The sequence below is a fragment of the Ceratotherium simum genome, chromosome 25 (assembly GCF_057802395.1).
Source record: "Ceratotherium simum simum isolate JZ-2026a chromosome 25, ASM5780239v1, whole genome shotgun sequence".
In the NCBI taxonomy this organism is placed as follows: domain Eukaryota; kingdom Metazoa; phylum Chordata; class Mammalia; order Perissodactyla; family Rhinocerotidae; genus Ceratotherium; species Ceratotherium simum.
In genome coordinates this window covers 20,687,591-20,702,385 of record NC_141924.1, presented here as the reverse complement: position 1 = coordinate 20,702,385, position 14,795 = coordinate 20,687,591, and the positions used below count along the sequence as shown (strand labels likewise).

Sequence of the window (14,795 nt, the reverse complement as noted above, 5' to 3'; positions counted from 1 at the left end):
CAAGAGTTGGGAAATTAAACTCCCTGGGATCAACAGGAAACCAAAAATACTCACGGAAGTATGAGCAACACAATTAACTTCTAGAGGGAGCTCGAGATTATCCTCCACTCTACTCTAGAGGAGGAGTTCTTGGTGGGTTCAGGCTAGACTTTCTGTAGGATTCACACCCTGCAGACATCTTTTGGGATCCCACTCTTGCTTCCTCTGGGAGTGTCTCTGTTGTATCTCTTGGCCTTTTCTTCCCTCAGTCTTCTGCCTCTTTATTAAATTTTTTCTTTAAATGTAAAGAAATTTAAAGAAAATGTTTAAATGTAAGCTCTGTGTTGCTGTTTCTCAAATATGCCCAGCTCTGAACTGTTTAGCAGCTAAAAACAGTGCCAATTCTCCATTTGAGGTTCTTCTACTCAATAAACACGTCATCAAACCTGTACAAAATGTTTAGTGTGGCACATTTGTATGGATGACAGTGGAAACAACCTAAACATCCACCACCAGGAAACGGATGAAGTATAGTCACTTGATGGAATATACAGAGAGGACAATGAATGAGCAAGAACTATACGGAGAAATCTCAAAAACCATGGTCACCACCTTTTCCTCGAGGAAGAAAACTGCAGGAGAGTTACAGTATGATTCCAACTTTATGAAGATTAAAAGCTTGTGAAACTATGCCATATATCACTAATGGATTTCTCTATATAACAAAGTATAAAAAGATGCATGGGAATAACATACATCAAATTCAGATGACTAGCTACCTCTGAGGAGGAAGTGCATGGCGAAGGGACACCCAGGGTCTTCAGTCACTTATGCAATGTTTTATTTCTTAAGCAGGGAGTGAGTTACCTGAGTGCTCTTCATATCATTATATGTTGGGATTAAATAAAGTGAAAAAGTCGTCTGGTTGTAAGAGATTTTCTTTTTTCTCCAGTGGAACTCAAAGCTCCTCTTATTTTGATTAAAGAAGAAATGTTCCCTGTAAACATTTTACCGCTCAGGACCAAAGGCCAGAGGGGTAAGTAAAAGCAGTCCTTGTGACTCACCCTTGATCCTGTCCTGCTCACCAGGCCCAGGGGGCACAGGCAGGGCCTTCAAGTTCAAACTCCAGAACAATAAACATCATGTATCTGTTGTTGTCCCCTCTGCAATCCAGCCTCTGTCCGCAGGAACACTGAGGTTGGCGGAGGGTAAAGGATTTGAGGATTTCGTGACCAGACCACTTGCTTATTCTCTCACTTCAAGTCATTTGGTTCTTCATTCTGGAATTTATTTCCCCTTTCCTCTCTCTTCCAACCCCTTCAGGTTTCAACTTAAACACTATTCTGCAAGAAACTTCCCTAGCCTCCTTTGTCTCAAGTCTGGGTTAAGAATGCTGGTGAAACCTTGAGTTCCTATAAGTTCTATAGGGGCAAAGAATGACTATCTAGCTCACCCCACTCTCCCCAGCACCTCTATAGGGTCTGACAACAGTATATACTAAAAAAAAATATTAATTAAATGTGTAAATGAGAGAGTATGAGCTCACTGAATATCTGATGAGGGGAAGAAGTGTGTCATTTGGGCAGAGACAGAGCTCACAGGAAGTGAATGGGACACTTATAGACTGTGCCTTTCCCATTTGTTTCCAAAAGACCAGGCTACCGTGAAAACGGAGGGTGAACTCTGAAGCAATTGTTAGCTCTAAGTGTCTAGCCTTCTGTTTAGTCTGAACCTCTTGTGTCTCCATCAATTAAATGATGCTAATTGAGTATACCCATGCGCTTCGGAGCTCTGTGTATCTGCCTGTTTGCTTCTTCCCTTCCCTAGGGAACACACAGTAAGGTGATTAGCAGAGTGCTGGCGGAGGAAGGGGGACCTCTTCTTTGCAACTTCCCCCAGGAGCCTGCTTCTAATTTTATAGCCCATTACTAAGCCGCTTGCAGTAAAGACTCTCAGGAGACTATTTTTCTAAGAAGGTGCAGGGCATGAGCTAGTAGAGGCTAAAAATATAGAGAGCTATGGAAAATGCTTAAATAAATGCATAAAGAATTGAGAGTTAGAACAATCTATTGAGGGCAGTAGGACATTTGCAGGTTAGCAGGTAGAGGTTTCAGTATATTCCTAATCATTTGACCCCAATTCACTAAAACATCTGCTTCATTGCCCCCCTACCCAATGAACACGTGTAAACACAGTACCTCTGTAACTCTATTATAAATATCAGTCCTATTGCATTGCATTCTGATTTTGTTACGAGCTGAGGTCTTCAAAGCTACACTCTCATTGGCAGGCAACATCATTCTTTAATGGGGTGGTGACTTTAGCGCTAATCATCTGAGGATAAGATGGACTCTCAGGCAGGGAGGCAAACCTGGCCACACTGGGAGAAGTCTGCCCTCACTCTGCAGACCTTGCTTTTTCTTTGAGGAGCTAGGATGCCTTGTATGTGCTCCTAGTGGCTAAGGGCTAAGAAAGCTTCCACCGTATGGAGTCGGGCCAGGGGGGCCAGATGGTCTAGGTTCACATAGCAGTTAGTCTCTCATTTATTACTCGGAGCATTTATTAAGATTTGGTTAAATGTCCCAGTTGCATCTCTCCTATGCTACAGGTCATCAAGGGATAGTCCTGCTCATTAAGTGCAGAGGTGACTGTCATAGTACTTAGCAAAGGGATTCGTGAGGTGCAAGTGATTCTCCCAAATGGAATATTCCTCCTTCCATTGCTAATCTTGGATGAGCTGGATAGATTTTTATCTTTTGTCTCTCTTAAGGAAAGTTAAGTATATTTATACCCTACTTTTTGCTTTGATTCTGCCCTGGCTTTTCTGGCCGCTGTAATAGTAGTAATGCTTCCAGCACCCGTCCACAGTAGAGATACTGCCTTTAAGTGACTTGAAATATGCTCCCTGCAATTTCTACACCTTGCTCTTTTGCCTCTGAAGTGACAGAAAATAAGTAGTATTCTTTTTTCATGATGGCCCTTCAAACATTTGAATGAAACTATTTTTTCCTCACCCCATCTTTCCTCTTCAAGCCAAATAATCCTAATCCTTTAACTATTTTTCGTAGAGCTAAGAATCCAAGAGTCCCTGATGCTCCATGATCCTCTAGAAATATGATGCATGGAAAGAATGAGAGCAAACATTTATTGAGCCCTTACTATGTGCCAGATACTATTTAAGTACTATACGTGTATTAATTCATGCATTAATGTTAACACTAGTTATTGATTAATTATAATATTAATTAGTTGTTTAATATTAATAATTAATATTAATAAATTAATAGTTATTTGTTATTTAGTATAATTCATTTAGTTTTCACAGTGGCCCTATAATACAGGCTTATTATTACCTTCATTTTTAAAATGAGAAAACTAAGCCACCAAGAAGTTAAATAACTTTCCGAAGGTCGTCCAGCTCATAGGTGGTACAACTGGGTTTTGAACCCAAACAGTTTGGTTCTAGACGGCATAGTCTTGACCCCGCTGCTGTTCTACTCCTCAGGGCCCCCAACCTAGGTTGTCACTGGTAGTCTGGAGCTCATAACTCTAAAGCAGCGCAAGTTCAGCGGAACACTAGTGCCTGCAAGATGTTGATAGGTCTTCCTCGAACAAGGTCCTGTGGCCAAATGCATTTGGGAAACGCTAAGGAGATAACATTGAGGAAGCTTCCTCACTGTGGGGCTTCCCAGAGTCTTCAATGTGTTTATGCGTATGATAGCTCTCCAAAGTCTAGACGTAGAATTTTCCAGACATATTTGCCCTTGGAACTCTTGTCTAATGAAACACCTATGAACATGTAGAATTCGATAAAATATTGTTTAAGAAACACTGCCCTAAAGTAGAGTTTAGATTCTTTCTTTTGTTTTGCTGCTTATTACCTTTGGTTTCATTTTATATGGTCCATAAGTTTAGTGCCAACTACACGATAAAAACGTTTTGTCTGTGTTTTCATCTAACGCTCACTGCTTCACCTCTTTCACGAAGATATCATGAGAGATATAAGTACACAAATGCACTATGGCCAAAACAATCCGCTTGTTCAGCAAACTACTCTGCTTTTCTTTAATAGTCCTGCCCTGACTCCCAGTTGTTGCGATCTGCCTGTAAATGTTCCCAAACTTTATTAAGTAAACTATTCTCGATTTTTTACACTTTTTGGAAAAAATATTTCAAAAAATCAAGACTTCTGACTGTCTCTAGTCTTCTAACATCTTTCTCACCTTCACACCTTCTCAGAGGTTTCTGATAGGGTTCGTAGGTCACACATGGAAGGGGTAAAGGAACAAACACTGTAGGAGCGTCTTCTGTGGGCTCAATCATACCATGCATTTTATATGGCACGTGCAATCTCCCGGCCCCCTGGAGGTGTGGATCATTAGCCCGACTTTGTAGATGAGTAAACAAAGGCACGCATGTTAAATGACCTGCTCAAGTCAATGAGATCTGAGATTCAAACCCTCCAGTACAAAGTCTATGCTCCTTATACTCTTTATACCACAACCTGGGGCTACTACAACATTTGGAACCAAAGTTATGATCTCATCTAAAGGCAAATAAGTGGTCCCTTGAATCCTCATAAAACCTTGGCCCCAGACAGCTCCCTAATTCACCCCCTTCAAGTAACAGATGGGCGATGGGGTGAAGTGATTTGCCCAAGGACACAGAACCCCAAGTCAGGACTAGTCCTAAACCCCAGTCCCGCTCTCTTATTCTCAATACACTGTTCCAGCATTTCCAGGTTAAACATCATTCTCTTTAAAAGGAGACAGGCAAAATAACTGTTGTGGTGTTCTGCTTTCTCATAAACAATTGGTTCTTCTCTGATAAAAATGATAAGCCTGAGGTTTTAGAATGCTGGACCTAGGTCAATGTCTAAGGTTCTACCACGGTAAGTGTCTACCTTAGACAAGCTCCTGAACTCTCTGACCGTTAGTTTCCTCATCTCTAAAATGGGTATGGTATCACTCACCCTCACTGAATATTAAATACGAGTTAATTCTTTGAAAGTATTAAATATGCTAAGCATTACATATGATTTAATTCTTGGAAAGTGGTGAGTATCGTCCCTGGTGGCAGCATGAGCTACTTCCCTGGCAATAGCTTAGAGCAAGGATTCTCACTCCTGACTGGGCATCAGAGTCATCATGGAATTAAAAAAAAGAAATCAAAAACAAATTAACAAAAATCCAAAACCCATAAAAAAATAACTGAAACATTGATTACATTAGATTTTAAAAGTTCAATATGACAAATGACACCATAAACCCAAGTAAAATGAAACAGAGTGGGAGAAAATATTTGTCACACACATAACAGTATTCGGATTATATAAAATGTTAAGAAATCAGTGAGAAAAAGACAAATTTGAACAGAAAAAAAATGACAATCTGAATGGACAAGTCACAATTTACAAAAGAAAAAATCTAATATCATGAAATATGAAAAGATACCCCATCTCACTCATAGTCAGGGAAATGAAAATCAAAACAATAAATTATCACATTTCACCTATTATGTTGTCCAAGATTAAGAAGCAGTAATAAGAAAATATTCTTAAAAGTATAGAGAAATGAGTATTCCTATATTGAACTAGTGGTAATATAAATTGTTACAGGATATTTGGAGAACAATTTAGTAGCTTTGATTAAAACTGAAAATACCCATAGGACCAGCAATTCCGTGATTCCACTTCTAGGTATCTATCCTACAGAAATATTGAACATTATATACCAAAAAAAAGAACAAAGATAAGTACTGCAGAACTGTCTGTGACTGCAGAAAATAGAAAACACCATAAATGCCAAAAATAGGGGGATGGATAAATAAAATATAGTACACATATGAAGAACGACTCTTCAGAAGTTAAAGGTTATGAACTTGATCTGTACGTATTAACAGGTAGATATCTCAAAGACATTGCATTCAGAAAAATGTAGACAGCAATTCTTACTGAACACTTAACATGTAACAATGTTGAGGGCTTTACATGCATTAAATCATTTAATCCTCAGAACTACCCTTTGAAGCAGACACTATTATTATTCCCATTTTACAGATGAGGAAGCACAGAGACATCAAACGACTCTCCCAAAGCCACAGCCTTGCCTCCCCAGAGTCCATGTTCTTGACTGAGCTGACTCAAAGAGGCAGCAGAACAATGTGCATAGCACGGTACCTGTAATATCAACATCGTTTTTTAAAGGACTGGAAGGAAATTTACTAAACTTATAATAATGTTGCCCTGGAGGAAGTATGCAGAATGACAGGATGGAGGGGAGATCAGAAGGGACTATAGCTGTATCTTTAATGTTCTATTTCTTTTTTAAGGAACGATATGTTAATCTGTAATTTTTGAAACCATAATCATACGTGAAAAAAATGAAAGTGAATATGTCAAAATGTTAACAGTGGTTGATTGTGAGTGGTGGAAGTATAGGTTGTTATTTTTCTTGTACTTTGACACCTTTTTCAATTTAAAAGAAAGAAAGAATACCTGGTAACAGATTCTCCTGCCCTCAGAGAATGGGAGGATGGGGCCAAAATATTTGCGTTTTTTAGAAACTCCAGAGGTGACTTATGGACCAGGGCAGTTGAGATTTTGAATAATGCTTTAAAGAGTTCACCCAGAGTACACACCCGTACACACACACACCCACCCCCCTTGGGTGCATTTCATCCAGTCCTGGTAATTTAGTTACTTGTGGTTTATTTATTAGATTGAAAACATCTTGTTAATTTACTATTATTTAATTTATTAACTCTAAAGCCTGAAGTCTCAGGAGGAAAATGCTGGTTAACCATAACACAAGGCTAAAATGTAACATAGGAGCATTTTACAGATACATTCTTACTCATGAACGGTTTGTCATTCAGACAGCACTCATCTCTCTTCTGTGCACTCATTGCTTGTTCTCACTCAGGCAGCCTTTTTTCCCCCTTTGGATAGCCAAGTTTAAATTTTCTTAAATAGACTTTATTTTTTTAGATCAATTTTAGATTTACAGAAAAATTGAAAGGATAGTACAGAGAATTCCCATATACTCTGCACCCAGGATCCCTGTTGTTAACAACTTATATTTAGTGTGGAACATGTGTTACAGTTAACGAACCAATATTGATTCATTATCATAAACTAAAGACCATACTTTATTCGAATTTCTTTAGTAGACATCTAACATCTTTTTTATGTTTTAAGATCCCATTCAGGACACCACATTACATTTAGTTGCCATGTACCTTTAGGCTCCTCTTGGCTGTGAGGAGATCGTCTCAGATATACCTTGTTTTTGATGACCTTGACAGTTTTGAGGAGTATGGATCAGGTATTTTGTATAATGTCCCTTCACTGGGATTTGTCTGATGTTTTTCTCATGGTTAGACTGAGGTTATGGGTTTTGGGGAGGAAGATCACGGAGGTAAAGGGCCTTTTTCATCACATCCTATCAAGGGTACATACCATTGATGTGACTTATCACTGTTGATGTTGACTTTGAACACCTGGCTGAGCTACTGTTTGTTGAGTTCTTCAATGAAAACTTACTCTTTCCCCCACTTTCCATACTGTCCTCTTTGGAAAAAAGTCACTGTGTACCGCCCACACTCAAGAAGTAGGGAGTTACTTCTCCTTCTTTAAGTACAGAATATCTCTTTAAATTACTTGGAATTCTTTTGTATGGGAGATGGGTCTCTTCTCTATTTATTTATGTATTCAGTCACCAGATTTAATTTTTTTAAAGAATTCAGGGTAAAAATTAATTGGCTCAAAAACATTCCTTCTTAAAATCCAAGGCAAAAGAGTAAAAAAAGTCTAATTTCCTTTGCTCATATTTAAATTTAATTCTATCTTAATTGAACACTTAATATATATAAAACTGGGTCTGTGGAGGATATAAGGATGACTGAGCCAAGGTTCCCTGCCTGAAGAAACTATCCTCAGGCCCAGACAGAAATGTATACACTTAACAAGGCAAATCAGTGTTGCAGTTACACGTAAAACGTGCTTTGGGAACACTGAGGAGATAGGACTTAGATCAAGGAAGGCTTGATAAGAGAAGTCTGAGGCCAGAGCCTGCTTCCTGGGTGTGCAACCAGTGATTCTGAATGATTCTGATTATGGATGGAGAAACTGAAGCTCAGAGAGAATGGAAGGCTTACTTAAGGTCACACAGTTGGTTAATGGAAGAGCCTGAACTGAAAATGAAGTCTTTCAGTTCCAGATCTTACAGTCTTTTCACTGCATCCAGCTAAAGAATGACACAGAAGTCTGCTATGCCGTTACCCAAGGCAGAAACAAATAAAGCACTTACCTCAAATAAACGCAAGACTTTGGCCAGTGCACCAACTTCTTCTTTGAGTGAGAAGATCAGGGATATGGCGCCTTTTTGATTGGAGTTGTCTTCTATATAGCTTGTTTCCTACAGGATTAAATGCACTTGGTTAAAATGTTTCCTACAGTTTAGCAATTCATTCCCAGGAACCTCCAAGGAAGAGGCAAGCATGATCTTTCTCTTCTGGTTAAGCCTTGGAATACAATGAGCTACATATATTCTATACAGAAGTATAGACTATGTGATGGAAAATAGGTAAGTCAAGGGCAGTGATATTTTCAATGATGCTCCTAGGTCAGATTTCAATTTTAGGAAGCTTCAATTATTCACTGATGTCACAGGGTACCCTATAAATTCAATACCTTTTAATGAGTACCTACCAAGTGCTAGGTACTAATGGGGCTCTGAGAGATACAAAGATGAATAAGACAATGCCCCATCCTTCAGGAGCCCAAAATCTAGCTTAATACACACATACACAACAAACCAGATAACTAGAAAAAGATCCTTAGAGGTGGTATAATACAGTTCAAAAAGTGTCCCAGGAAAACATGCAGAAATACAGGGTGGAAAGTTAAAAAAATAGAAGACACACAGGCTTTTGAGTTCAAAGACCTGGGTTGGAAGAGTTGGAATCCTCTCTCTTCCACTTACCAGCTGGAGCACTTTGGGCAGACCATTTAGCCTTCTTATTTTCCTCATCTGTGAAATCATGCTAATAATAAGCTGTGTCAAAACAGTATTCAGATGATGAAAATAAGATAAAAGTAAAATAGTTTAAGTAGAATATTAAGAGAAGTATGTAAAAATGATGAAAATATTATAAATACACAAGAGTGGCTTCTTGGCCTTTGGCAAGGATCTCAGGGAAGCGTAGACTTGTTCCTATATGCTGGGATCTGAGACATCTAGTTGTTGAAAAAGAGTCATAAAATACATCTGAGCACACAATAACCTATCAGAAGATGGATGTTTTAAACAAAATAGCAAAGAATGTCAAGGATCTAGTACTTTTTACATGCATGTGACAGCAAACTAAGGTGGGATTAGAGTTGGCATTCCAGAAAGAGTTTGCTGAAACATTTGCCTAAGTTCTAAAATAATTATAAAGTCCTATGTGTGCCCACAAATAAACAGCATGTACCTAAAACTGGGAAGAAAAAATGTATAATGTAGATGTAGAATAACTACTCTCTTGTAAACAAGTTAATAAAATCAGTGGAATGGATGTTACATCATCTCAATAAGGAGGCTGTGTTGGGCAGGCTTGATCAGTGACTCAGTGTAATAAGCCCCGCATGAATACTGATGACCCTTAGTACAACATTCTTTGAATTCAGGAAATTCAGATTTCCCCAGAACCTCATCTAAAACAGAGATGTGGGGCGAGAATCAAAATTACCAGCAAGTCTGATTAGAGGAAGCTTCAAATGAATTGGAAGACTAAACTGTTATATTCCCCTGCATGAACCATGATGTTAACGTTCTGAAAAAATTTTAATTTACCATTTATTAAGAGCCTATGATGTCTCAGGCATTATAATAAGCACTTGATTTGAATTATCTCATTTAATTTTGATCATCTAGAAGGTAGGTTTTATTATCCTTCACATTCCCCTTTTTACTGATGACAAAATTAAGGCTTAGAGAAGTTAAGTAACTTGCCCCTAGTTATGTGGTTAGCAGAGGAGCCAGGATCGAAACCCGTGCCATTGGATCCCAGCATATCGCCCATGAATCACAACTTCTCGCAGACTCTACCCTGCCTTCTCCCTCTTTTACACTCTGTCAGAGGTACACAAATGACTCTCTGATGTCAGTCTTCTTCTTTGACCAGAGAACACTAAGCCCTTAGTCCTTTCCAGTCCATTCTGTTTTCCCTGAAATGATGAAAGATTTCCATTTCCAGTTCACTTGGCAACATTCTCTTCTCCTGTCGGCTTCCAAGAACAGTAACATATTCCTGGTACACCTCAGCAGATGTCACCTATGAGGGCAATTCAGGCTTCAACGCATCGTGCTCAAAACTCCGTCACCACCACCTCCCCACTCTTGTGTGTCCAGCCAAATACCAAGGCCAATGTGATCTCATCCAGAAACGACTCTCGGGGTCAGGTCCTTCTTTTGTTCCCGCTACCACCACACTAATCCGTCTCTTAGTGACCTGTATTGATCCAGCCCTAACAGAGTTTTGCGCATGTCCTTCTACTCAGAACTCTCCAGAGGCTCCCCATGGCCAGCAGGATAAAATAACTCTTTCTGCTATTTAAGAGTTCCTTGGTACCTTACCTCCTGAGGCCCACCCAAAGCATGTACCTAAAACTGGGAAGAAAAAAACATGCAGAACAATTACTCTTTTGTAAGCAAGTTAACAAAATCAGTGGAATGGATGCTACAGGGTCTCAGTGAGAAGGCCGTGCTGGGCAGGCTCAATCAGTGACTTGGTATAATAAGCCCTGCTTGAACACTGATGGCCCTTAGTCCTGGGAACCTCTTCTCCAGCAAACTGGTTTCCTCCTTGCCTTTTGGACTCTTCATTATAGAAAATGTACTGCATCCCTCTCTCCCCTCTTTCAAATATCTCACCCTTTCTCAAAAGTCCTCTTGGGTCTCACTTCTCTCAGAAAACTTCCGTACTCCTCAGCCGAGGTGAACAATCCTTCCTCGATCTTTGCACTTGATTTGGTTTCTGATGCCCACCTGGGACTTGATGATAAGTAATTCACAGAGCTGAACTTGTCTTTAGAGTTAATCTAGTTCAACCCCCTCATTTTGCAGATGGGGAAACTATGCGCCAAAAAGAGAAAGTGATTCACCTGAGGTCACACAGATAGTGGGTGGCAGGTCAAGAACTCAGGTTCCTAAATAGCAGTCATTCTATACAATTCCCTCTGCTATAGACACAGTGTCCATAATAAGGTCTCTGTTTCTTGCAAAGTAAGAGCTTTACTCTGGTCCAATCACCAGACAACTACTCAATACCACTTCTAACAGCCTACATGTCACTCATGCCTGTTCTCCTTCACTTTGTCCATTCTCCTCAGATACTTTCTGAATCAGGGTTTCTCAGCTTGTGTTCCTTGGCTCTCCACTCCAAAATTACCTGGTGGTTCTTTGTTCAAATGCAGATTCCTGGTCCCCACCTAAACCTATCAAATAAGAAGATTTGGGGTAGGATCTTGGAATCTGCCTTTTCAAAAGCATCCCAGATGATTCTTAATCAGGGAAGATTTTGAAACCACTGATATATAGCCTATTTTATTTAATTATGACTTTTTTCAAATGTTTCTGCAAATTCACATTTACCATATGATGTCACTACTCTTTAGTGTTAATATTAATAGTAGAGCCTATTGTTGACTGAGTACCCACTACGTGCGAGGAGGAGCTACTCTTGGTACTTTTCACAGTTAATAAACATCATCATTGGCAGCAACTAGCACTGTTCTAAGAGTTTACATGTAATAGCTCACTTAGTCCTCACAATAGTCCAATGAAGTGGGTGCTGTTATTTTGAAAATGAGGAAGTAAACTCAATAAGGTTAAGTGGCTTGTCCAAGGACACTCAGCTAATGAGTAGCAGAGTCTGCATTTGAACCCGAGTCCAACAATTCCAAAGTCTTTATGCCTCCCAGTGACAGACCCAACTAGGACAACAGCTCCCCTTTTCAAAGACTGAGGGACATTAAATGAAAGGAATTTCATGGAAGTTTGTGAAATGGTGTGGCCTTGGGTGGATTCTGATTCCAACATTGCTATGTTGATCCATCATGGGACATTGGGCAAGTCTCTTCCAGAATATGTTTTTATTGGCTCCTAATCTATACTTTATCTGTTTCCAAGAGACATGTGAGTTGACTTAGAAACATATGTACACCAAGGATGAGTAAAGGTGGAGAAGAGTAGCTCAGAAACTACATAGGAAGAAATAGGGCAGGGATAAAGAACTTTGCTAGGAACCAGGAAGGAAAGAATTTTGGTCATTGAGCAATATATTTAACAATAGAAATATATTCTCTTTGGTTACACTCATTATCTTTGGAAAAGAGTAGTTATACACTCATTATCTTTGGAAAAGAGTAGTTTTCAAAATTACAAGCAATAATAGTCTTCGGCAAGGATATTCTAGGGGCACCGACTTTCAATCTTAGTACTCTATGGGGCCCCAGTAGGAGGGGTGTATTTGCATGTGTGATTATACACACACACACATCTACAGTCTAAGACAACTGAATACAAGATGCAGACATGATGCCACCGACACACTCTACCTCTATATGCCAGCATTTATCTACAGGAGGAAGCAGTGGGGTAGGGGAGCATGCAGGGTGTTGGAGTCAGATCTGGGTTTGAATACTGGCTTCGTCATTCATAGCTGTGATATCTGAGTTTCCTTCCTCGTCTATTCAATTGTCCTGCTCTATTTTTCTTCATGGCACTTGTCTCTCCATGAAATTATATGTCCACTTGGTTAATTTTTTTATTGTCTATATCCTCCGCTAGAACGTAAGTTTCACCAGGGCAGAAACTCTGCTGTGCCTGGCACGCAGTAGGTGCACTATAAGTCTTTGTTGGGTGAATGAATGAACCCAACACCTCTTGCAGGATTGCTATCCTTGTGTGTATAGAGCACTTGATGTATCCTGCGCCCTTCAGCCTTATATCAGAATTACGCCCAGTGTGTGCTGTTTACCTAGGTTGGGAGCTCAAGAAAGCAGAAACGGTGTCTTTTTTGCAGACTGTCAGAGCTAGAAGGAATGCTAAAGACTATTCTAGTCCAAACTCTCCCCCCTAATTTTACAGATACCAAACTGAGCCTCCTCACCCCATTTGGTGTCTGAAGCCCACACCATCCCTCTTTACCACAAAGTTCTGTCTCCACAGCGCTGCATACCATTTTCAAAGGAAGGCTTTCTCTTGGGGCACAAAAACTCAGCCCAAAGTCCTGTAGCCTCTCTAGTTACACTAAAACAGCACCCATCCGCTCCTCTCCAGCCTCCAGTTCTCTAGATAGTTCTCAGTAATCCCACAGATGACAGGTGCCTGTAGACTCACGCTATCTCCCAGGGTTGGGCTTTAAGTCTGAGCTCTAGAATTCAGGAATGTGATAAGTCAATCAAAGAATGTATTCTGCAGTTGTTCACCTTAAGAAAAGGCAACAAATCCAGGAGACTGGAATGCACCCTGGGCATTATCTCCAGCTCACATTTAGGATTCTCTCACATTCCAAATCCAGGGCTAACTCTTCTTTATTTTGCTCTCTGTTTAACTTTCTCCTTCCCAGGTCCGAGTAAGTCTGAGATCTCTCTATGCCTCATTTTCTTCCAAAGGTGAAAGAAGGATACAATTTCTCAATTTTGCCATTTTGATACCTGGCTGAGGGTGCTTTAGGAATATCACAGAAGAGCAGATCTATAAGGACCCCATCTCCCATTCCAGATCACTAAGGACCAGCCCCTTCAGTGTATGGAAGAGAAAGCAGGCAACAGAGAGGGACAGTGACTTATCCAAAGACACACAGCTAGTTGGCGGCAGCTCTGGAAGCGGGATCCGCAACTCCTAAGGCAGTACTCTTTCCTCTGAAAGCCACACAGGGCAGATGTCCTCCCGCTTGAAACAATTGCTGAGGACATGTGTTACCTGTTGATTTCCTGGACATTTTCATCATCTTCAAATGAATTCAGACTTCGCGATGAGTTTATGGAAGTAAGAAATAGCAATATTCCTCAGATCTCTTTCCACCGGGAGCCAAACTCCCCTCCCCGCGCAGCGCAGGACCGCTCTGTCCTGGCTCACCTGTCCAAAATGGGAGAATTGCCCGCCGAAGCCTCGGTTCTCCGGGACCACAGCTGACATGCTGGCTCCCCGCGAGTGAAGTCTCTAGCTCTAGGGCGTCCGCAGCAGGCAGGTTTGCAAACAGCACTTGCCTGGGGTTTTTAACCTGGCATTCGAGAGGACGGGAGCTTCCAAGGTGTTTCCTGCCGCAGGGGCTGCAGTAACGCCCCCCGGTGGGCGTTGTCCTGACGCAGTGGGCTCCAGGTCAGTTCACCCGGCCTGGGTCGCCCGGAGGGGAGGAGCGGGGAAGGTGGAGAGGACGCTGGGAGGCAAGACTTGGCTGCCCGCCCTGGAGGAAGAGGCCAAGTGAGCGCAGGGCCAAGTGTGCGCTGACAATGAGACAGACTTGGCACTTCCTAGACTCTCAGAAGCACAGGAGCGGGTTATCTGCAATTGGAGCAAACTTGCCACCCCCTGATGATTACAATTATAAGAAATAATCCTTTCTTCCCTGACGCCCCTCCAATAGAAGAAGAGCCAGGATCCTAATATAGATTTTTTCTTTTTGGTGCTTTGTACTAACCACTAAGCAAACGGCCTTTCTGTGCTCTGACTTCAGAAAACTACATATAGGTGACCTTGTGGACGCTGAGTACAGCTGCTAGAGACCAAAGATCAGAGCAGGACCTGGACTGAAATCCAGCCGTCTGT

At 40.8% G+C, this 14,795-nt stretch overlaps 1 protein-coding gene across 1 annotated transcript in view; it reads right to left on the bottom strand.

The window, feature by feature from the left end:
* The window catches only part of PAH (phenylalanine hydroxylase), a 68,490-nt gene extending 54,219 nt beyond the window's left edge, over positions 1–14,271 (bottom strand). The window contains exons 1-2 of the mRNA XM_004418036.3: positions 14,106–14,271; positions 8,289–8,396 (exon numbers count right to left, since the gene is read on the bottom strand). Of these exons, the coding sequence (XP_004418093.1) occupies positions 8,289–8,396; positions 14,106–14,165 (168 nt within the window). The 5' untranslated portion in view covers positions 14,166–14,271. The remainder of the gene's footprint in view (positions 1–8,288; positions 8,397–14,105) is intronic.
* Positions 14,272–14,795: the final 524 nt, after the last annotated feature.